Genomic DNA, 25115 nt, shown 5'->3' on the forward strand with positions numbered 1-25115 from the left:
CTAGTGCACTGAAAGATTTCTCACAAGTATTAGAAATGGGCTATAATTGCTATTAGTGCCTCTTGTCTCAAAAAACAAACAAAAAAAAAATGAGCAAAATAACAAAAAAAAAAAAAAAGAAAAGAAAGAAAGCAAAACAAAATGAACAACCCCCTCAAAGCAATCATCTAAATACCAAAATAGCTTAAGGAGTTTCTAACAGTAAGATACTTTTCAGCTCACCTTTGTGAAGGTCTTCCAGAAGCTGCAGTGTGGACAGGTACAAGAGTGCCCATATATCTTCTTCCTCCAAAGGGCTTCCTTTGGCCCACAGGACCTCGGCCAGTGTTGCACAGGAGCTGCTCATACCTGCTGTAATAGAAAACTGATTTGGACCAGCTAAAGTAGTCTAAAATGCTTGTAGCAACACTGCTTACAGCTGAGCCCTGTTCTCACAATAAGAAATCTTTTTTGAACCACCCTGCTTCTTTGATCACAAGAGGCTGGAATAATTTATCCATCTTCATTTGAGTAGGAGTAAATAAAGCAGACTAAGTATCTTCCTGTCATATTTTTCATCCCTTTCACTCATTTTTTCACAACATTATATGGGGCAAATCATTTTTACTCAGGAAAACCTTTACATTCTGTTCAGACCTTATGAGTGGTTATCTGAATGGAAGGGCACTGATTTTGCTTAGTTGGGTGCTCTTGTCTATAAAAACACAACAGTGATAATCTAAGAGAAAAAGAATGGCAAAACAAAAGAGATGCACTGTAACATAGAGGACTTATAAACATAGTTCAGCAATTATGTTTCATACATTGCTCAGCAGGTTGATCAGTAAAAGCTTATAGACTTAATGGATTCATTGATCAAACATTTTCACGGTCTGACAGCTAAGACTTGGAACTTGCTGTTCATTCTTACTAGCATACATACAAAGTTTCTGAACTTCAGTGAACCGAATCAAAAGGTAATTCCCTCCACATGCCACTGAATAGCAGTGCAGTGGTTCTCAGAATGGTGTCCCCCAACAGGTGCATGAGAATTGGTGTAGTGCAGGAGAATGTTGGTCCTCACTATCTCCATGTTTTTTCTCAGCTGCAATGAAGCATCACGTTATTTAGAGGAAGGCAATCTGCACTGAATCATAATTTAATACCTTACTGTTTGGAAAAGTATTTTTCCAATCTTAGGTAACTGGAACTTTCCTTGTGACTTATGTGTCAAAGCTTTTTCTCCTCAGAATATTTTACCATACTAAGTATTTTCAAAGAAGGTTTTGTTCTTCGTAAATGGGCTTCATTTTTCCAATTCACCTGTTTCACATTTTAGTAATGTACCAATCTAGGTATAACTGCTCTAGGTCTGCACATCTGTAAGGAAAACTTAATCCAGGGTTAAAATTTGCTGACAGTTTTTGTAATTAATTTTGGTTTTGCTGTTGCTATCCTGTAACAGTGATCTACACTGTATGCTGTATACATAGAGGCTTAATGAAAAAAGTAGGAAGTGATCCATCCATTGCTTTGTGAGGTTGTCATTTTCTATAGACCACCAAGTGGTGATACTTGAGCCCAGAATGCTGCTGTTATATTATAGGATTGCAAGTGCTACTGTGAAATAACTTCAGTCAAAGCATTAAAACACATCTTCCCTCCAGCATTTCTTCACCCTCAGGACACAGCCCACTTAATGCTCCCATTTGCTCTTTGCCTGCAAGTGAATTTACTGTGTCTTACAGGTGATTGTTTTTCTTCCTACCACTTATTATGCAGCTTTCAAGGGGTCACTGCAAGAGCACTGCAATGTTCTGCAGGACCAACATGTTGTTGATTAATAGACATCTTAGACTTTTCTTCACAGGGTCTTGTCCTGGTTCACTGGCTTCCACACAGGGAAGCACAACAGTGGAAGAAGGATCCCTTGCTGTAGTCACTGTGGGATTATGGGCCAACCTAGTGACATTATAAACAGAACCAAAGTCCTAATTTTAGCCTGTGTGCCTTCAAGAGATAGTAAAGCTTCTTAGGAACCTAACCTTAATTAGAAGAGACAGACAAAGCTTCTTAATCTAAGCCATCACCATCTCCCTTAATAATAAATAACTGTGATAGCATTTCACTTAACCCTGTGGTACTGGGACTAAGCAATCAATTCACGTCCCCAAAACTAGAATCTGTGTGCCTTCACCATATAACTAATCCACCAGCCTATACTTGCTGCTGTTTTGTTCAAGGTTGTATTGGAAGAAGAAGCACTGAATCCTCTATTTCTAAGTAGTGTAAATTAGTCAAACTAATAGTTATCTGGAGTCCAAACTTTATACCTTTATAGAGACAAAGTGAAAAGTGCAGTTACATCAGAACTGTTAAACCTTGGTAGTAAATGATTTTCTAAGGGTAGATGTAGTGTCTCAGACCACAGCTGAGTGTGAATTAAATAAATTCTGCTAGCAATTATGTGCAAATTTCATTAAAAAAATAACCACATATAAATGATTAAGCCATATGGCTGTGGAAATACAAATCTCTTTAAAGTGTAATAAATTACCACTTTAATATGAAGTAGAGTTAAGTGGTATGTTATTTTAAAAGCAAATTGGCAATTGATTTTTAAGCACACTCAGAATGCCCAGTAATTGTGGCTGTATTTTTAACTTCTGCTTTTCAAGAACAGCATGATGTGATGTTTCACAAAAATGAAACTGTGAATGGTTGGGGGAAAAACATGTTTTTGTAACCAGCCTAGGCTGTCTGTATGATATGGGAGTATAAGTGATAAAAAGGTATGATTATCATTGTAGCACTGTATGTATTGATAGCATTTCAATTCAGTAAAAGTTGTGATCCAGAACCAAACAGTTCTGACCTTCAAACTAGCTAACAGTGTTAGGGCAAAGCAGACAAACCAGGAGGCAACGAGGAGACAGGTTGCTAACCTTTCAAAAAGGGACTAGCTTGTTCAAATCAGGGCTTGATTGTCACTTGGCTGTAACACTACACATTGGGAAGTGATACTGGATCAGAACAGCAGAATGCAATCACCCACTTTGGAATTAGGCCAAATTTATAGAGGTTAGTGTTTTAGTGCTTGGGAAAGGTAGCAAAGCTTTCATTATCTATTCATACTTGTCTATGAGGTCAAAGGCAAATCTTCCATTGACTTCTATGGAAGAAGGTAGAAGTATCATTAATGCCATCCAAATGGGCAAATTAACATAAACAGTCCCCCCATTCTCATCTTTGCAACAAATATTCATTACATAGGCAGCCTCAAGTCAATAATTTTCCTCTACAAAAAATTAATCTACTCTTCTGGCACAGATATGAAAGGTGAGGCTAACCCATCATTTTGCCAAAAACATCTACCTGTTCATGACATTTCTTTTGTATTGTTTAACTTGTTTTGGTATATTTTGTTTTATCCTATATTCATGCTTTCTTTCAAGCAGTAATTGAAATTTAGTGTCAATGAAAGAAATGGAGTTGCTTATTAAAGATGATGAACTACAGCTTTGCATCTGAATTTAATACTTAATAACAGTCACACAGGAGTAATTTTATTGCAGGGGTCACTTAATGTGCAATTTGGCTTCATTATATTTGGCAGTCTTAGTAAAGTGTAAGTGAGCAACTTTGTTTTTGTCAACCTTCTTTACTGTTGCTGCTTTGTTGACTGTATAAAGATGACAAAATGAAAAGGGGGGCTGGGGGAGAGGGTAAGGAAACTGACTTTCCACTGTCAAACGGATTTATGGGAATTAAATACCCACGAGGGAAATGGCACATTTGGATTCCTAACTGAATGACAGCCCTTTCTCACAGAAATCTATCAGCAGGAGTTTAGTGGGGAATTTGTTCAGCTGTGAAATCATTTTCTGCAGAATCAAAGTATTAATCCATTACCTGGATGACAGTGAAAAATGAGATGGAAAAGAGAGATCACAGGACAAAACAGTGAATAAGATGGTGAGGAAGGAGGAATAATTTTTAGGTTTTGGAAATATCAGACCATTTTTTTCTGGTGTACTTTTAAAGGCATGAAACAAGAGTACATTTGCCCCACTTAGGCATCTGGTAGATAGAAGAACAAAGATTAAACTTGGGCAGGAGCCAAGCATTCTGTGAACTGAAAGCTTTCTATCACAGCAGAAATGCCTTTCAATTTTCATGGTCTGAAAGACATTCTTGTAAAGTTCTTGCCTTCTGTCTGGACATCCAGTTCAGCTTAGATATTCTATCCTGTATACTGCAAAATACATGAGTATCCTTTTCAGCTTTTAAACTGCTTAGGAGTATAAACAGTGGTAGATTTTGTAAACAGCTGTGCCTGAGGAAATAACATTTCCTATATATGGTTTGGACAAAATATCCATTAGAAGCCATCCACTAGGGGAACTAATTGTTTTTGACATGAGTGAGCCATTGAGAAGACACACAAGGAGGACCTGAGACAAACCCAAGAGGATCCTGCTCAGCCTCTAAGCCACTGAGAGTGTGAGGGGATGCTTGGAGTGGCAGGCAAGTTCGACAGGGCTTAAGGACTCGCCCAATAAACTGGTGATGTGGCATGATGAAGGCAGAGCAGTTCCTGTAGATACAGCTGTGGGAGGAATAGCAGCAGCAAGCATCCATCCCACTGCTGACATGGACCTGGGCCAAGGCCAGAACCACCACCCTGCTTTCCATGGGAAGCGGGTTTGGAAAGATACTTGCCTTGTCTTCTCTCACAAATTTTTATGCTTTTAATACATAGTTATAACACGTGAATGTGGAAAATGGTTTTGACAGGAGAAAATTATCCTAGTGTGTCTACAGATTAAATGTTTGGTGGACAGAATCATTTCTGGATTGAGACATGAAGACAGAGCTTGTTTTTCTTAGCTGCACAAGATTGTTGCATGAAACATATTTATTAAACTGGTTCTGGTTCTGCACAGAGGCCATGGAGACAAGTTTAGGATCAGTAAAATAATTCTGCCCCCTGCTCAAGAGTGCACTTGCGTGCTATTATATGAGCAGTTTTCCTTTCTTCCTCAAAGCTTGTATAGATGAAGTCTAGACCTTGTAATTTGTAGTGCTATATGGAGATTCAAGAGGTGTCAGCTTACAGGACAACTGGGAAAAGGTAATCAGGAGATACCAAGAAGGCACTGACTGCTAGGACCAAGCTGTCTGTCAGTAAGGACCCTAACCTGGTTTTGTTTTGCAAAGGATTCAAAACAATCTATAACGCAGATACGTGCAAGTGACTACTAAGGAAAGATCACTTCGGCATGTAACCATGATATGCTGACCATATTAAAAATGCTGTGAGCTGTTGATAGTGCCTGACACCATCTGCTGTGTTGGTGACAGCTCTGGCTGAATACTTCCAGCTACATTTAGTGCTTGAAGAACATTACTCTTATAAGAAACAAATATGTGCTTATCAAAATAAAATATAGAAATGATTTACTAAAAAATGACAGTTAAGTATAGAGCTATTATAGACATTATTCATCTATAATGTTTAAAATTGAAAGCCCAAGTAAATGATAAAACAAAATACATTAAAGCACAGTTAAAATCAAATTAAGGGAATGTTTTTCACTATCAACAAACTAATGACTGTTACTGATAATCATATACAGGGGAAATACAGAAAAACTGTATGGAAAATAAATGTAATAACTTAATCATAAATATATGAATACTTTAGAGGAATAAAAGGAAGTAATCTAGGAATATTAGATGCTCTTACTGTGTATTTCTGTGTTTTCAAAGTCTGTCTTAAACTTTGATTTTTTGTGTGTTCATAATACATCATAGGTCCACTGCAGCAACCCTTTAAAAAATCTCAAGTCAGTCCTTGATTCGTGCTATCATTTATATGTTAACATATTTTTAACCTGGAAGTAAAGATAACAACCAGATAAAAAGCTAAATAATTGGCAATTACCTTGCTTAAGTACAGTTTACTATAATTCAATGCTACTTCCTATAAAATACATATAATTTTTAGGAATATTAAAATTTGAAAGAGACTGAAAAGAGTAAAGATCTAGTTTAAAATTCAGTTCAATCATAAACTGATTTATTTGCATACGTACCATATGTAAATTATATACTCTGACTCACTGTACAATTGTTGCCATGATTTTTGAGGGAATACACTGAATTCTGCATACCAGGGAGATAAATTCCATTAAGTATGAAATTCAACTCTGAAATATAGAGCTGAAACTTATGGGGTTTTAATTTGAATGAACACTTAAAATAATATTAAAAGTTTTGGTTCAGATGAAGCAGATAGGTGGAGCCAAATCTGTAAACACTGACAAATCAGGAAGGGAGTTTCCCTGTTGCAATGTACAACTTCTCATTAGAAATATGATGCCTGAAAAGTTTTGCTCTCATGATACAACTTTCATCATATGATATATTTTCATCCTCTCATTTCAATTAGTTTATTTTATTTCCTTTCTAGAAACATGCACTTTAATCAGTAGGAGAATTAACCAGACTTATAGAAAATATTCAGCAATCGAGGGGGATAAAATTTCACTTCTGAAGAGAGCCAGATGCCATTGCCAGGAAATCATAATCTTCACAAAGACTGGTTTTTGAAAAGTCTCATCTTTGAAGGGAAGATTTGAAATCTGAGTTCTGCAGGGCTTGCCTACCCATAGTGAATTCCACAGGCTGAATGGTAAGGGTGTTAAAATAGATGTAGCTTTAGTACAAGATCTATGGACACTGTTCCCCAAAGATGTAGTGCCCCCAGAATGTTACCGATGCCAAAGGAAAATGTAGAAAAATTCAATACCATACTGAATCAGGCTTACAGGACCAAATTCCAGTTTCCTCTTTCCTTCAGTGGGAACCTGCCTATGAATTGCCAAGAATATTATGCTGTCTGCAGTCAGTATGCAAATAGACACTCATTCAATAGAAATGCATAGTCATCTCACTGGATACATGTGTTCAGAGGAAAGTGGTGCTATGTTTGCATTTGTTAAGCTTATACACTCTATCATCTCCACCCTATCTGACGTCAAACCCCAAGGACCTCACATAATATTGATCTGAACTACTGCCATTCCTTCATTTTTTTTCATATACTTTTCATAAAAGCATTCATTTTAAAGGAAAGCGTAATTCAACAGTGGCCTAGAACTGAATTGAAAGCTATCTATGTTGTGATGCTTTAAGGCTTAAAGCTTCAAAGACATGCTGTCTGCTGCTGCAGTTCCAAAAATAGTAGGACAGTAGAACCCAAACACCATGGTAGAATTTCTCTTTTCTGTTTATTGGCTTACATCCCTTTTTAGGTATTATTCTCTGCAATGAGGCAGCCTGGATCCATTGGTGGGAACTGGAAACAAAGCGTGAAATGATGGGCTGATGCTGAGGTTAAAAGGTGCCAGCCTCACCCCAAAAAACCTGAGCCTGCTTATCCCTAGCTACTTCACATGCCAAAGAAATAATGAAGTCCCAAGCACTAAGATTTTAGCCTATGCTCCACAGACCCTACAGAGACTCTCCAGAGCTTCTCAAGCAAGTTACTCCTAATGTAGTCAGTACTACTATGGTTTGCCCACATTAAGGCAGGTAAACTGAAACTAGCCTTGGGGTCCTGAAATTGTCACAGCTGTACGCTTGTCTGCAAAGATAGCCAAAGCTTCTGAGCTTGCTGCTGCTGACTGGCTTTGTCACCTGAGAAAAACATTCTTTCAACACATTGCTACACATGATGTGGTTTTCTATCTATACTTCAGATGTAAATAGTATTTGCATTTCTCCAGAATTCAAAGCATGTGAAAAAAAACTTCCATAAAATAAGGATGCTTTTATGTTTGAAACTGCAAAGTGTTAAGCGAAGGCTTGACTGAGAGCAACTGAGAGCAATAGAGTAGAAATTAGGAAACCAGTTTCCTAACTGAGACTCTTCAGTCCCGGGTTGTAACCACTTGAAACATGTATTTCTGGGCTTGGAGACCAGTGCTGTTTTTTGTTGTTTTGTTGTTTTTTTTTTTAATGGTACACTGTGTAAATCCATTAATATAAAACATATTTTAACAGTATTTTTAGAATCACACAAGTTGCGTTGTATAGAAGCAGACTTATCCTTGCCAGAAAAGCAGAAACAGTTTACTTGTTTCTATGTCATCAATACCTTCAATAGAAAATAAAAAAAATAAGCTGAGGAACTCTGTACTTTAATGAGTGAAATTCTGTCACAGGTGAATGTCTCTGACTACATGAGGGAATGAGCACTGATTTGCTGGAGCAAAATCTGACCAATGGGCTATTGCCATTCTTAACACAGGCAAGCATCCCTCCACTTGAAACTAGCTAATAACTAGAAATAAATGATATAAGTTTTATTATAAAAAAGCAAACAAAAGTGTAAATATTCGACACTGCCTAACAAAGCAAGAAGATGAACACTATAATATTTACTAAATTAATAATGAGATTAAGTGAAATATATAAGAATTTACCTGTACAAGATGGACAGATGCTGCATCCAGAATAATATTTAATCTTCTGTATTTTTGACTGATAACAAATGTTTAGTTCTTCATAACTGTAAACTTCACAACAATCATATCCAGGACTTCCTTGGTCTTCTGTTTTTTGCTTCCTGTCCTGCTCTCCTTCTCTTCCTCTCTCTTTCTGCCTTTTGCTCTTTCTCTCTCTCTGTCTTTCTGCTGCTTTGTTTATATCTTGTAACCAAGCACTGTATGTTCTGGCAAGTGGCTAAGCAAGTAAACAATGAAGTTCCTTCTCACACTTGCAAGCCCAGCCTAGCAGCACCTGGTCTGAAGTTGAAGGCAACATCATGGCTGCTGAAGCTGTTTACACTCTCTCTGTTTCTTCTTTTCTTTTTCTTTTTTTCCTGATAATTCACCCTCCAGGTAATTGAGTGAGCTTTGAGGAAGTGGCTCAGAATAAACCTTGTGTCCGTTGACATACAAGAACTCAATTGGATTACCTGACGCACACGGGAGCATTAAAACTAAAGCCCTGTAGACTGATGTCACTTTCAGCCTCTGCCAATCCAGAGAGAAGGAATACACCAAGGCACAGATTGATGGGCTGTAGGGGTGCATGTTTCTTTCATGCACAGAAAAATCCTTCAGACTGAATAAACAACATGGATAAGATTTTGATGGGTTTGTCTGACAGAAAAAACAAATAACTGAAAGAAGGATTTTCTTGTTCCAGTATTTCTGGAAAATTCTCTTTAATTATTTCAGATTGCAGAGCTTGCAGGATATTGCAAGACTGTGCTGGGCATAAGAAGGTGGAAAAATTACCTTAGCAGAATAAAAGATCTACACATTGAGCTCTACACATTGTTTTTTTCTCCACTCTTCCCACTTCTCTTTCTCTTGTCATTTTGCTTTATTCATTCAGTCTCCAAAACAGTTATCTTCTGGTTGGAACTAATTAGAAATTCCTCTGCATCCAAAAGGTCTAAATTCATTCATTCAGCTTACTTCCAAGTGTTAAAAAAGTAAGAAGAAATGATCAAAATATATTTTATGCATTGTAATGGCAAATATCCATTCTTATTGTAAAATTAATTTTCAGATAGAGCAGATGCTATCTTATTTTTGTTACACCAGATCGTCATACTGTCTGACTTGTCAGTTAACACTCAGCTGAGTTCTTTACATCTTGTTACTCCTTGGACTCTCATCATCTGCAGTCCTGATTCTTGTCCTTCAGAAGTTCTTTTCCAGAGTGTGGTTGGAGGATCCTTCACTTTCTCCTTCTGACACTGTATTAGCATTCCACAAAATTTGTTTTTTCTTCCCTTTTCATTGTAATTTGAAAATGCAATTTCAGTCACCATCTCAGTGCACAGATGTCCCTTCTTTAGATATCTCTCTTCATGTTCACTTGAAAACCTTGGATGGCCTCTGTGCTTGTCTTCATAAAACTTGCTATTTTGATTCAGCATGGACAAAGTAGTTCTGATACAGTCTCATTTCCTTACTTTTAAATCCTTTTTTCCTTTTTTTAGTCACTGTTATCTCAAGCTGGGATGCATCTTCAGTTTTGTCTTCTACTTCAGTCAGTTCTTCAATAGTACCTGGACCTTGACATGTGCTTTGCATAAAATTTACAAGCTATCTTCTTCTTTATCTATCTGTGAGCAAAATATATTGAGGCTTTCATCACTTTATATTTCAATTGCTGCAAACCTCTCTCCTCTGACAATGACAAATACAATATTGCCTTATCCAAAGTATCACAGAAACATCCATTGTTCTGAATTCTCACACCAGGCATATTATCCACCTTTTTGCATTCCTTCATTAGTTCCTTGTTTTGTAGCAGTAAAATGTGCATCTTTTTTCTAAATAAATCTGTCATTAATATGCAAGGAATTCAGGTAGAAATCAAACTAGATAGAAAATTCTCATATCCAAAATGTTTTAAACACATCATCTTGGAATCAGTAAACCAACAGTTATTGTTAAATCTTAGAGACTATTTCCCATTATCACTGGTGCTGATACTGAGCTTCTTTTTTAACTTGAAATAGATCCAAATACTAACAGGTCAGTTAAAGGCTATTGATGAAAAAGAGAAACTCTGAGCATTGATGGACCTCAGAATGTATTCAGCCTGATCTTCCAAGACAGTCATACTAGCAGAAAAAATCAACACGGAAGTTTGCAGCTGTTGTTTCTCCAGAAAATGAATAGGAATGAGACATGGAGTTATTTATTAGGGTGCATTTGTGGATACCAAATTTAATTTAAGTAGACGTGTATAATGCTGTTTGTGGAGTTAATAGGGAGTGTGACTTGTTGAATCATTTTTCTAGAAATAAAAACAATGTGTTGTGTGAATATGGTTTCATTAAGCCAGGTAGAAAAGTAGAAATTTTTAGCTGATCAAAGTGATAAAGTGATTTATACTCCATTGCTTTAAGAAAAGACTCTGCTACCATGGTTCTTGTGAAAGCATGGGCCTGGTTCTGTTCTATCAACACTGATGCAAAACTGTGGTAGTTCTGTTAATGTAAGCAATTGTTCTGGATTTGTGAAATCTAATTCTTAACTGTGATTCCTTCTTGATTCTAAGTAGTCACTCAAATGAAGCATTTTAGAATCATATTCACCTTGTATTAGTCTAAACTGAAGTGATATTTTAGACTTATAAACTGAGATTATATGAGAGCTTTATCTGAATTCATTCCATTCACCAACTGTATCCTGTACTGTGCAGAGATGACACTTCTTTGATTGTGGCAAAGTTTATGTAACTGGATCACTGTGAAAGAAGGTTAACAAGATGAAAGACCATTTATCCTAGTGAAGGAACTGCTGGATGGAGGCTTAGGATCTCCCTTATGCTCTGTCCAGCTTTCTGAGACCTGGCAAGGGTTAGAATCCAATTATTCTCTGGCAGTAATGCCTTTTCATCCCACAGAAGCTGAAGTGTGGGAAGCTCTTAAAGTTTACATAAAGGTGAGGATTATTATTTACTTCTCAGCTGGTGGTTGTACCTGCAGGCTTTTAATACTAGAATCATGGGTCAAACATGGGGTTTCTATTAAAAAGTGAAGAGTCAATGTGCTTTTGTTAAGTTTCAACCATTTTTATTTCAGAGTCCCATAGAGCAGACCATAAACTGCTGGAGTGGCCAGAGACACCTGAACCTTCAAAAAAGAAACAAACAAACAACAGCAACAACAAACAGAGAATCTCTCCTTTATCTTTTTTTTTTTCTTTTTTTTCTTTTTTTCTTTTTTTTTTGTCTGCTCAAAATCATACAGTAGAACCTAATTACATCTGATACCGAATTTCTATGCATCATCCCTGTATGCAGAATATATACAAGTTAAAGATTTGTTTCCATGTGGTTTCTAAGCAGATTGGAGTTGATCCAGTCATCTATATTTAGGTTAGCAAAGTAATATAGGGATGTGAGTCTATGCTCTTATTCAGGTCTTTGTAGTCAGAGTTATTTCACTTCAGTGTCTTCAAGAGGCACATGGTTGAATTTTTGTAACCTTGATCTCAGTTACGAAGGAAAATAGAAGCCAATACGTAACAGGTATAGCTGAACACCCTGTTTCTCTACGGGAATTCATTCCTAAGGTAAACAAACAAACAAACAAAAAACACTAATCTGAGTGTGCTGTTTTGTTGTTGTTTGTTTAATTTGTGTTTGAAGTGGGTAGGAAGACAGCATAATTCAATTATTACCAGCCACTGGTGACGCTAACTGGTTTTCTTTAAGAGCAGTTGGCAAAGGCTGCATCAGACACCTGGGAGTTTCTAAATCTTTAGAAAGATCTGTGAATGGGTAAGATCCAACTGAAACCTCATTTTCAATACAATCTGTTAAATTTCCTTTTGATTCTTTCACTGCTTTTGAGTTACAATGTGAGGCAATAAGATGCGTTCAGAATAGCTGGTTGTAGCTCTTCTGATCCCATAAGTGATTCAGTAATAGGCAATATTCCTATGAGATGTCTTTCAAGATATCTTTCTAGGATACAAGAAAAGTGTGAAGCAAGTAGTTAATAATATCGGGTACAAGCTGACATCTTTTAATTCACAGACTGCGAGGGAGTCACTCTCTAAATAAGAACTGCCATTAATCTGAGGGAAAAATAAGACTAAAACTTCTTCACAGATTTCTGGAATATGATAATGTAATGCCATGTGTATGCATCACATGTAGTTTTATTTAAAATAGCCATTTTCCACATCAATTACACAGTTAGAGGGGAGAAAATCTCTCTCCTCTTTCTTGGAAAAGAGATTCTTTCTTTAGTTCATTGTTGACCACCACAAAGAAGCCTACATACATTCAGATATACATTTACATATCAGATAAATACTTTATTTATGGAGTGAAAATATTTTTTCTCTGCAACAGTTTAATAAAAGTGATCAAAATGTATTTTTGGTTGTGGCAGAATATATTGCCAGAATCCAGCCCAGTGAACTAACTCACCATCCAATGTCCTCAGACAGTTCCAAACCCCAAGAACATTTCCTCAATTATAAGAAAATCTGTGACATGCAAAATTTTGATTGACTATTAAAATAAAGAACTCCGTGCTGCTGTGTTAATGTCAGTGCATATAGCTACAAGTAATATGATTGTGTAAGCACTGTTTCCTAGTGGTTAAACTACGCTTCACTCCTCAGACAGTTCTGGTTGGCTGGGCACACCTCACTGACTGTCCATGCTTTGCTGCCAATTCACTTGGTGTGCCAGCTCATCTACATGGATTGCTCCTTGAATGATGGCAACTCAGACAGAACTTTGTAGGATCAGAGATGAAGGGGTTAATGGGATTAATGACATTTCAGAAGCCACAGTTTCTAAACTGGATAGACAGAAAGGCCATTTTTACTGAACTGAAGTCACCCTGCAGTACCCCACGAACACCGTCCCACATTCATAGTAATGTTTATAACCTGTCGCATGGTGCCCCATGGTGGCTGTTTTCCCTCTACTGTATTTCCCAAAGCCAGCAACTACTAAACCGATTTTGATAACAACTTTTTAAAAAATCTTAATTCAGTATTATTTGCTAAGAGTTGATTTGATACTAGTTATATTAGTTACCTTTTGATCTACATAGTTTTAATGCCTGCTGTAGTTACCAGCAATTAGAAGGTGTGATACTTGGTTCGATATGTTATGCTTTTGCAGTTTGCATTTCTTCAGTTTGGTTTTGGTTAGTTTCTTGAAATTTTCCTTTTCACTTCCTCATGTGAAATGGAACTTTTATGCCAAAAGTAGCAGTAGAAAGATATTAAGAAAAGATATTACCAAACTATATATATATATTTTACTTCATGTAAGCATTTATATTCTGGAATTTTCTAAAATGTTTTAAAGTCTGGGCCTTGCCTCCACCTTATCTCCCTTAGCAAACAATATTTGTCAACCTGTTTTCATAAGAGGACATGGATGTTGATCCTAGCTGGTACTTATCAAGTGATAGCATAGAATAGGTGCCCCCTCTCCTCCCCCCCACCCGAGTACCCACAGTTCCTGCTGATCTCTTGAGATCAGGATGAGATGAGGAGACAGTTTGTCTCGTTCTTTTCCAAGATGGCTCTTACTGCTGAAAGATAACTAGGTACTATGTGATGATTATATATATGTTTAAAATAATAGTTTTTTAAAAAAAAAAAAAAAAAAAAAAAGCTAGAACTACAGTGGCTGCACATTTGCACAGGTGGTTTAGGCTGAGAAGCTGGTGAACTTCAACTTTTTGCAATGCAATTTATTGGAAAGTGGTTAAGGAAAAAACAAACAAACAAAAAAACTTGGACAGACCATTCTTGGAAAAAAAGAAAAAAAGAAAAAGTCTTTAAATAGATAACTGAAATGATTTGGTAAGAAATCAATACATGCAGTTCTTCACCTGTTTATCTTGCTCATGCTCAAGGCATGCCTAGAATATCTTGTTTCTATTTCCAGCTTGTCTAAAATGACTGCAGGCCTAATTAAATATTTACTTGCAAAACAGCTATTGTGCTTTAAGGAGTTGCTATATACTATCTGTTCACTTCAGACCCGCTCAGCTGGATCTTACTGGGTTACTGCATATATTATACCAGTCCATTCTGGTGCACAAATAAATCACTATTCCTTACTTTTGATACTCTGTGCACAAAAATAACCATTTTATGTAGTTCTGAACTGAATTTTATGCCATGATGTCTAATTTCTGATACTTTTGTTTATGAAACTTGGATGAGATACTCAGATCCATTGACTCTGGAGGTTTCAGCCTGAATTGTTTATTTTACAGTTTGTAAGTATCAATGTGTTCTATCAGTGTTTACTATCAAGAATGTGGTAATTGATAAGAATTTAATGAAAATACTCAGAAATGATCAAGGTACATTCCTAATGCAATTTAATGACTGTAGAATCTAAATGTTTTAATATGATGTTCATAAACATACCACTATACCTACATATGTAAGTGAGAAAGATTGCAGTATTTTGACATAATTCAGATTTTTCTGGCAGTTTTTTTATAAAAACATTTATTAGACACTCAACAACCACATAATTAAGAGCAGCAATCCAGTGCCAAGACTAATGCTGCTTGGACAGCCAAACTGAGGAGCTAAAAAGTCATTTAGAAATACCTCTCTGTTAAAAAGTGCCAACTTTGAAAACTATAAAATCTTAATGAGATTTTGATTGCACCCTGAAAAATAAATGTGACAAATCTGAATCGTAAGCAAAGCACAGTTTTATACCTTAATGGGACTGACATCCTTGTTTACTTGCAAATCTTAATGTGGTCTTAACTCAAGTAGGATGATCAGGAGCAATAACCCACCCAAAAGACAAAGAACTGCAAGGCCACAAGCCTTGTTGCAAATACTGACAGAGGCTGAACATTATTCTCCCCACCTGGTTCTTTCAGTGTTTGTCCATTTGGTAACAGAAAGAATCACATGAAGGTACCATGACCAAAATCAGCAGGGCCAGTCTGTCTGCAAGTGAAGATGGGTATGATCTACCCAGACTAAGCTGTGCTGCATTGTCTGGGGTTTCATACTTCTTCTGCCAAGCTGAGTTTTGCCTCTTTCACACATAAACATGGAAGGGGATGCAACATCTGATCATGATCTAACGTAATTCAACAAGAAGTCTCAAACCTAAAAGCTGACTATGTCACTTCCAGGACTGTCTCATGGAAATGACAGGGGGTGAGGCAGGAGAGGCTACCTTGGTAATATGCTTACAGCCTAGTGGGATCCAGGGACACCTGGGGGCAGGCTGAACAACAGTTTTGTTTTATTTTGTTTTCCTATAAATTGTCATGTATACGTCTGTAGGGAACTGCAAAGGAACCACTTCTAAATTAAGGGGTCGAAATGAGCTTGCTTGTATTGAGAATTTTAAGGTCAGACAGTGAAGATATTTCCATAAAATGAGAATGTGAGCAGTATAAAGCTTTTGACATGATGGCAGTGAGTAAGACTGGAACATCTGAAGCAGTATCCTTACTAGTTAAAAATCTATTTTTTTGTTTCAGAGATGTGGAAAGACAATCTCACTGCATTATTTTGAGTCTTAAAAAATGTGTTTGTCAGTGAGTAAGATGTGAAGTGTCCATTTTACTGTGCCCTGTTCCTAACTGGTAGCTTTTATGTATTTTTAAACACTCTTCAGGAGGGCTTTTTTTTAGTACTGTGCAGTGTAAGTATACAAAGGCTTGTTTCAGCCATATTGATGTGACTACAAGTCATGGAGTCTGTAGACAGGGCTATTGCTGGTAGAAAAGGAAAAACAGAGGAAGGAAGGGAAAAGAAAGGAGGAATAGCAAACAGAACATTGAAAAAACAAAGCAGAGTACCCATGGGAGGTGCCAAGAGCTAAAGGTGGTGGTAATAACTCAAAATCTCACAAATAGCTGCTTAAAACTTAGAGAACAAACAGTGCCAAAACAGATACAGAAGACGTTACACCACTCCAGACACCCAGCAATGAGATAAAGCACTGCCATTCCAGGTGTTCAAGGGGAAGGCTAGGACTGCCAAGGCCTTGCAGGATGTCTGGGAACACCAGGAAACGGATGTCCCAGTGCCAAGGTTGGCTGCCAAGGCGAGCATGAAGGCAAACACCTGAAAAACGCAGTTTTGTCATAGCAGGCCCGGGTACAGGGCATAATGCTGGGAAGGAGCTGGCGCCGGGCACAGCCCTGCAGACACTACACCGGGCTCAGCGGCAGTGCCGGCAGCCTGCAGCCTCCCGCAGGGCGCGTGGGGGCCGGGCCGGGCGTGCGGGCGGAGCGAGCGGAGGGGGCGGGCAGCCGCAGCCGCGCCGGGCGGACGAAGCGCGGTGCGTGTGCGCGGCCCCGGCCCCGGTTCATTATTCAGCGGCCGAGGAAGGAGGTGACGGGAGGTGGTAAGTGTGGTGCCTGGGGTTGCGGAGGGGTGGAGGTGGCGGCGGCTGGGAAGCGGGGCTGGAGCCGGGCGGCTGTGCGGGGAGCGGCAGCGCCGCGGGGGCCGGGCCCGGCCGCTTTGTTTACGTTCCAGCGCGGGGGCAGCGGGCCAGCAGCGAGCGTGGCGTGGCCGAGCCCTTTTCTTCCTGCGGGGCTCTCCGCGTTCGTGACCTTCCCTGCGCGCCCGGCTCCGCTGCGGCCCGGCGGTGGCTGGAGGTGCCTGGGCGGATAATGGCGGGGGCCTCTTTGTTGATGTGACAGGAGGGGCAGCAGGCTCGGCGCCGGGCTCCTCCTCTTCCCCGGGCGGGGGGCAGCAGCCCAGGCCGTGGGCAGCTCTGGCAGCCCGGCCCTCGGTGCGGGGAGGTGCGACCGCGGCCGTGCGCAGCCACCTCTGTGCTGAACTTCCATGACCTTGCCTTCAAAACGCCTCCTGAAGCAAAAAGCACTTTCCATAACTGCTCCGATTATAGGGCCTGGGGGAGGTGGGCAATGCCTTTGATTCTTTTGCCTTTTAGTTCTCGTATTCCTCATAAAAAGAGTGAGCTCTTTGCAGATTTTCTTTGCACTTTGTTTTCTCCATGTCATTATCAGCATCTAGTTTGGCTCCTGTAGCCTGTTTTCTTATGTTCAGTGCAGTACTTCCAGCAGTGAATCCTGGCCCAGGCACTGCTGATAACCCACAGATACAAGTCCCACTCAATCGTTTTGTTCCCCCAGCCATACATATGCCGTGGCTTTGAATTTCTGTATCATGCAGAGCAGGCTTGCTGAAGTCTTTCAGACAGTCCAAAAACCTTGTGTGTTTTGGCATATCTGATAATACAAAAGGTGCTGTACTGGTTTGCGGAAGGTGAGTATTGCTTGCCTCCTGGGCATGTGCTTGTAGCATTTAGCAAGCTTACATTACAGCTGGCTTCTGTGTATAGGTGTGGAGACTTGGCTGTAATGGCACACAGCTGAGCTGCTAAGACACAACCTTGTTTCTGGAGATGCCAGCAGAGGTGCTTCCAGGGCAGAAGCACATGTAGAAGTGTTAATGCACCTCACTGTATCTGTATATCTGCAGATATGTTGTTAGATAACTTTGAACTAGTTCAGAGTGTTACTACATGAAGAGAATCTGGGCCCAACCTGGTTAAGGATAGTATCCAAGTGAACTCAGTGATGAATTTGAGTATTCCTTTTGTATAGTGAAGGGAAACTCTTCCTTCAGCAGTAGTAAAGACAAATGGGTTGAATTTTGAGTAGTCTTGTTCTATGATCTCAACATGTGGGGTCAGCCATCTTGTCATTCCCCACTTGATTCAAAGATATGTAGCATACGCTGGTCATATAGGAGTGGTGATCATCCCACATCAGTTTCCTTTCTTAGCTGTAGCTTTTGCTCTATGGTCTCAGTTTTCTCCCTTGAGTTTAAGTGCCAAGTGGTTCTGGTAGAGTGCTACAACATACGTGATGCCTGTACAGGCACCAGGCACATTCCAGTCTGTCAGATACTGGCAGTTTTCAGGGCCAACTGGGTGGAAGTATGACAGGAAGGAAGATTCAAACATTTATTGACAGACATTTATTTACAGAGTTGATGCTATGTGAAATCATTGCCTTAACTTTGAACGGGAATGTTAATTGTGTCCTCCGGGCTCCCATGCTTTTTTGACCAGAGGTGCCTCTGATTCAGAAGATACAATGTAATCTCGTGAAGTTCCATATACTTCATGGGAGACTTCTAGGTCAGCGTCTATGACAAAAGCCCTTTACTGTGGTACTGAATTTTATGGTTGGGGACTACTAATTCTAGGTAGAAGTACAGCTGCCCTTTTGTATGTGTGGCTTTTGTGTTTGAACTTTCAGTAAGTGAAAGTTCATTAGGGAGCAAGGCTAAGGCTGGCTGTGTGGGAGAGCAGATGTAACAACCTTCCAAATTCTTCAGGTAAACTTGTTACATTGTCTCTCTGTTACCAAACTACAGGGAATTGACCACGTGTTTGCGTATTTCAGCCTTGGAGTCATTTTCTTCCACCACCATACCAGAAATTGTTGCTTGTGGTTTCTTTCAGCTACTTGGTTATCTGTTCCTTTTATATTCCCTTTGCTGTTTTGGTTTGTCCTTTCTTCCTCAACTGCCAAATTATTTCAATGGCTGTTCTTTAAAAGATGCATAGAAAGTACGTGCATACATACCTCTTCCTTTCTGCAGCTTTGTCCAGTGTTCTTGATAAATGCAAATGACTTTGATAGTCTGATTTTCTTCAAACAAACAAACAAAAAAGTTGTTCTTCATTCAAAACCTGCAGAAACAGAAATCTCTTTATATTATGGGAAGATCTCTTGGTCCTTGAAAGCTCTTTAAAAATCCAATTGAAGCTACTTGTGCTGTTTTCCTGCTGTGAAGTTCATCAGAGCACACTCGTGGATTCTGGAAAATAATCTTTACATTGCTGAATAAAGCATCCAAATACATAATTTTCAAATCTTTTTCAATAAATACCTTGTTTAAATCAAGGTGAGCATTTTACTTTTAAACTTGATAAGGCTTTTGGCTCTCCTTGTGGAAAGACCATTTTTTGGTGTTTTCTGTTTATGGGGACATTGCTCCATGTATATGATTTATTTGTATGAAAATACACAAATAGTCATTTTAACTCATGGATGTTATTTTTAACACTGACTGCAGTATCAGTGGACTGGTTGATAAAATCCTTGTTTTCAAAGCAATTACAAGTGTTTCTATTTCTGTAACATCACACCATAGTTTCACATTCAGTGGCTATCTTGCTTAAGCAATCTTTTTCCCCACCATTTCTCCTCGCTGGCTGCTGTGGGGCAAAATAGATCAAGGAACTAGCTGATGAGCTGAAGAGAAATAAATAAATTCTTCCATGTGGACTGTTTTTCAGCCTGATTAATTCCCTTGTGTCTGAGTAAACAAGTATGCTGTTAGAAGGTAGGAAGACAAAGAGGATGCTGAAGTGGCTGTTGCTATCAGTTGTGCACATGCACGAAGATTCACAGATTAGAAGAGTAATACAATGCAAGCATTTAGTCTTCTTGTGTTCAGAGATGCTTGTTTAAAAAAATCCAAGTACAAATGGAGTCTTCTGCTGATGTTACCTAAAAGCATCATGAAAAGGCTGTTTACTAAGGGGATGAACACCTGTTAGAATTCTACAATTGTTTGAGTTTGAAGAGACCCTTAATAGCCATCTAGTCCAACTTGTCTGCAATGAATGGAGCCACCTACAGCTCTATCAGTTGCTCAGAACCCCATCCAGCCTGACTTTGGATGTCTCCAGTGATGAGGCATCCACTGCCTCCCTGGGCAACCTGTGCCAGTGCTTTACCACATCTTCCTTATGTCCAATCTGTATCTCCTCTCTTTTGCTCTGAAAAAATTGTCCTCTCACAACAGACCCTGCTAAAAAGCCTGTCTCTTCTTTCGTGTATGCATGTGTATATATATGTGTGTGTATATATATATATATATTCGTGTGTGTATATATATATATATACACACACAGGGGCAGGATTGCTCCTGCTGGCAATGCTTTTTTAGGTATGCAGTTAGCTTCGTGGGCTGTGAGGGCACACTGCAGGCTCATATCCAGCAGTATCCCCAGGTCCTTTTCCAAAGGTCTGCTCCATCCTTACATCCCCCAGCTGGTAGTAATAGCAGGGGTTGCCGTGACCCAGGTGCAGACTTGCTCTTGGATGTATTGAACCTCATGAGGTTCAGCTGGGTCTGCTGCTCAAATCTGTCGTTTTCTCTCTTGTTAGGCAGCAAGCACTGACCAAGAAGTTTTCAGCCATTAACTTATTGTGGATGGACATTCTCTCCTGTGTTTATCTGTGTTAACTGTTTCAAAGCAAGTAAGGATCAGTAAGGAGACCCTTATGGAAAACAAGGAACATGTAATTTTTTGAAAGAAGGCTGAAGGTGTGGCTTTGTAGGACTGATATCTGCTTTTGTTTCCACTTTCTTTAAATACTCTTTGTGAAGAAACAATTTCCTGGTGAGGCAGTACTTTACTTGAGACTAAAAAGTGGATGTCAGGAACATTAAGTTAAAATGGTTAATGTTTTCTTTTTATTATAGGATATATTTTAGGCATAGGAATACAAATGCCCGCTAACGTTATGTGGTGCTTCAGAAATACTTAGCGTTTATCTTTTTAGATTTTTCTGCTTGGTAGAGGTTGCTGTTCAGGTAGTGCTTAGAACTTGTAGTTTTTTCCAGCCCATTATAACTCAGTAATAGATGAAGCCTTCAGGAACAATATGTTTGGGTTACTCCTCTTTTTCTGTCCCAGCTGTTTCTCAAAATGTGGAACTCCAGGTGTGTTTCACTGAGGGGTTTGAGCTGTTTATATACACCAAATATCAAGGGGAATTTTAGTACTATTTGTCTGTAAAAATAAAAAGTAATAAATAAATAAATAAATTGTGGCAAAACTGCAGCCTTGCTCAGCTGTGACTGGTATTGTTTTAAGAAATGTGTAGTCTTAGAATTTGGATGTGCCAAGAAGCTCAGGGCCGCTTGGTGGTGAGCAGAGTACATTGCCAGAACACTGACTAAAAATATATGGGAAATAAATAGTAATCATTTTAGTTACGTATGATATACCCTTCAACTAAATGAATTTGAATTTGAACTGTTAAATCAAAATGGATTTAATCAAAAAGAACTGCAATATATTTCAAAGATAGAACTTAAATTTTGCTTAGCTGTTATAAAAATTGGTGTGAGAGCTCAGTGAAAGCGCCAGGCTTGATAGCAAGTCTCCTTTTGTGTGCTAGAAGTCTTTCCCAGTCTGCATAGCATAAATAATGCTCCAGTTCACTGTCTGTTTCCAACAGTGCACAGTGCCTTGCTTCTGCCACAGGTTTTTGTGCAAAGTCTTTGGGTCCAAACTCCTCCAAGAGGCTGAGCTGACAGGGTTGGGCTGGCCTGGTTCTGTGCACAGACTGTCCTCACAAAGAGAACTGCCCAAGCACCTCTGTTCACTGTACTGTTACTTTAGCTGCTCTTAATTTTGTGAAATGTTTTGTCAGGCTTTTTCTAGTGCCTGCATTCTTCTTAAATTCATGTGTGAGGAGATGATAATCTTGGGGTACTAAGCTTATAAGTAGCAATGCTTTTCAACTTCAAGCACTTTATTCCTAAGTGGTTAATAGCTAATCCTTGTTTCTTTTCCCATCCAAATGGTTTGCCTGTGAGCGTGTTACTAAAATAAACTTCATAGTTGTTGTCCATATTGTCACTTTTATTGTTGGATAAATGCTGCTTGATATGTGAACAGATGGGATGCTTATTAATCTTTCTTAGTTGGAAACTGTAGACTAATGCTAGATGGTGACCAGCAAGAAGTACACTTTGGTCATCCATGTTGCAAACAAAGCAAATACTATATATGCATGTGCTCTTGTGCATACACTTCAAATAGACAAAAAAGGGAAACATTAATTCTGTAGAGGTGCTGGAATGCCCATTCCCTGTAATTGTGAATTTTGAGTATTTATTTAAATAAATAACATGCAATTCTGACAATCTCTGATGACTTATGTACCAAGCTATTTTTAACTAAAAAGCCTAAAAATATACAGGCAAATATCCTGGTATTTACTCTTAACTATGAAATTTGGCTAAAGTGCATGCTCCAGTTACTGCAGTCTGTGTCCATTCATTCTTAAACACTTATCTTGTATCTCAGTTTTCTAAACAAAACCTCAACTATCTCCTATCTGGGATTTGGTTTGTAGTGAAATGAGAAAAATTATCACCAGGTATCATGTTTTTGACTGTGTTCTCGATCAGGGAAGTGCCCAGCTCTGTGGATGTATGTGGTTGAATGCACTTAGGTGCATAAACTGGTCACTGATGGGGAGCAGCTCTTGCAGCTGAGGGCCTGGGGTTCCTGGGGGAGGAGAAGCTGGACAGAAGGCTAGTTAGAAATCAGGAAGAGCCTGGCTAGCAGGTATAGAGAGGGAGTTGTTCACATCTGTGGGGCATTTGCCCAGCTCCTGCTATAGTACTGCTCCGTGGTTCACACATATTCTGAGGTCATGCACTAAGAGACAAATGAGGGAGTGGCTGTCACTGGGCTGCTCAGGTGCTGGGGCTGGAAAAGAGATGGGGGCAGCAGGAGCAGAGGAAGGCACAGGTAGCAATGTAATTGCTGCCATTAAGAAGGGTCGTAGAGATGGTGGAGCCAGGCTCAAAGGTGCACAGTGAAAAGAATAAGGCTCATAAGCTATAAAAATAGAAATTTCAATTTGACCATGAAAGGAATATCTTCCCATGATGAGGTATGGAACACTGCCAAGGTCCCAGGGCATTATAGAATCTCCATCTGTGGATACTTCCAGCAGTGCCCTGAACAATCCTATACAAAATACAGGTTTGAAGGTGTGCCTCTCTGGTGCAGATAGATGATCCCCAGGCATTGCTTCCAAGCTGTGATTCTACTATTAGTGTGTTTATTTTATTTTTGAGGTAGCCTAAGGTAGTTGGTAAAACAAAGGCACAGATGATGTAGATAAAAAAGGCTGTTAGAGGCTGTGGAGGAAAAAACAGTGAGATGTGATAAGTATCTTCTTTCAAGTCTGCTAGTGGCAACCCTGGCATTTCTCTGCCCTGTACTGAGCTTTCCAGCTGATTAGGCCAAAAGTGCTTGCAGGCAAATGTAAAGAACAAAACAAAGGTTATGGTGCCTATCATGTCTGTGTTCACTGTGGTGAACGTAAAATCTCATCTTTGACAGAACAGCCTGAAGTACCCAGCAATGCAGCCAGCTGAAGTTTGTCCAGGCTTGCCTTCTGCAGAGGAGGAGCATGTTGGCGGTCGCTGCTGCACAACTATGATCCTCTGCTGGGTGGGCAATGGTTCCTCTAGGAGATGGTGGCACAGAGCAAACCAGGTGTGATTCCCAGCTGGTGACAAGCACAGTTCACATTGCAGAGAAGTGGTAGGGCTAATGCCAGCTGGGGGAAGAAGAGAAGAAGAGCCTCATCAGGTCCTTCTGTGCTCTTGGCCTTATGGTTGTGCTGCTTTCAGGTGATGACAACTTGCAGCAATTTTTTTTAATTTTTTTTTTCTTAGTTACTGGTCATTAAATGTACAAACACATTAGAATTATGTTAATGTCAAACATAAAGGAAGGGGTGGCCATCAGAATAGGGAGCTACAGACCAGAGTGTTTTGCCTCTTTAGAAAGCATCTTAAACACATGCACGCAGCTGTTCATGCGTGGCTCTAAGATGGTTCTGTGGGAAATCTGATGTCAGTGGTAGTGCATCTCTGCAGGTCCTAGATGTATTCTTCAAAGTTTTAGAGCCTACATTTATGCCAGAATGAAACTGACAGTAGTTAATGATGAATCCTGGATCTTAAGTATAAAAATACAAACATTGCTTCTAGCATTTAGTCTTAAGTTTTATTATTTAAACAGTAAAAGGTAAATGTGGCAGTTGACATGTTGGTCAGCATGGATCAGTTGGTCATTGTTCATTGTGCCTGTTTTGGATGGAGAGAAACACAACTTCCTGGGCAGTTTGGAGAAGAGTAGTAACACGATATCCTAAGAAGCTTTACTTTGTTGGTGGTGTGCGGGCTGAGTCTACTTGTTTTGTTTAGTGCCAAAAGTGAATATTCAGGAGATGCACAGTAACAGAAAGATCATTGTGTGTGAGAGCGGTTCATTCAACAAGCAGCCAAGCTTTCCAGTAGAGTGTCTTTCTTTGCATTGCTTCCTGCAGTGCAAAGCTCTTCCTTGTTGAACAACAGCCAGTGTTTCTTCCGCTGTTTATTAAATTGCAACGTGACAAGATTCTTATGCCACTTGTATGTCAAGATGTGGAACAAAAAAAGTTCAGTTTCTAATAAGCTTATGTTGGCCATACAAGGGTTTCATTGATGATAATATGGAATTGAGGGGAAATCAGAAAATCTTGGTGTGACTAGAGCTACTTTATTCCTCTCCTCTTTCATCTGAGGTTGGTTCTTCCTGCTTCTCCTCAGAAACTTCCTCATCACAACTAGCATTCAATGCATAGCAGTGATTCTGAATATTTCGTTCTTGAATAAAGAATGGGAATTCCTGGGCTTTCTAGTTTAGGAACGTCTGTCTTAGGAATATTTTTTGTAAGATATCAGGCACTACTGAAGTCCAAGAGGAAGAAGTTGGATACC

The 25115-nt window shown here is 39.2% G+C and overlaps 2 protein-coding genes across 7 annotated transcripts in view; one reads left to right on the top strand and one right to left on the bottom strand.

Moving 5' to 3' along the window:
- Positions 1 to 346, bottom strand: part of FRMPD2 (FERM and PDZ domain containing 2) — a 50185-nt gene extending 49839 nt beyond the window's left edge. Inside the window, exon 1 of the mRNA XM_072340257.1 lies at positions 223 to 346. Within this exon, the coding sequence (XP_072196358.1) occupies positions 223 to 346 (124 nt within the window). The remainder of the gene's footprint in view (positions 1 to 222) is intronic.
- A 16190-nt stretch (positions 347 to 16536) lies between these two features.
- The window catches only part of MAPK8 (mitogen-activated protein kinase 8), a 46276-nt gene continuing 37697 nt past the window's right edge, over positions 16537 to 25115 (top strand). For 5 of the 6 annotated variants that reach the window (XR_011904228.1, XM_072340971.1, XM_072340972.1 and 2 more), the window contains exon 1: positions 16772 to 16893. The gene's annotated coding sequence lies outside the window, so the exon portion shown is untranslated. Of the gene's footprint in view, positions 16578 to 16771; positions 16894 to 25115 lie in introns of those variants that run through there. The other variant, XM_072340970.1, reaches the window with a different exon arrangement.

This window comes from Excalfactoria chinensis, chromosome 6, assembly GCF_039878825.1.
Source record: "Excalfactoria chinensis isolate bCotChi1 chromosome 6, bCotChi1.hap2, whole genome shotgun sequence".
Taxonomy (NCBI): Eukaryota; Metazoa; Chordata; class Aves; order Galliformes; family Phasianidae; genus Excalfactoria; species Excalfactoria chinensis.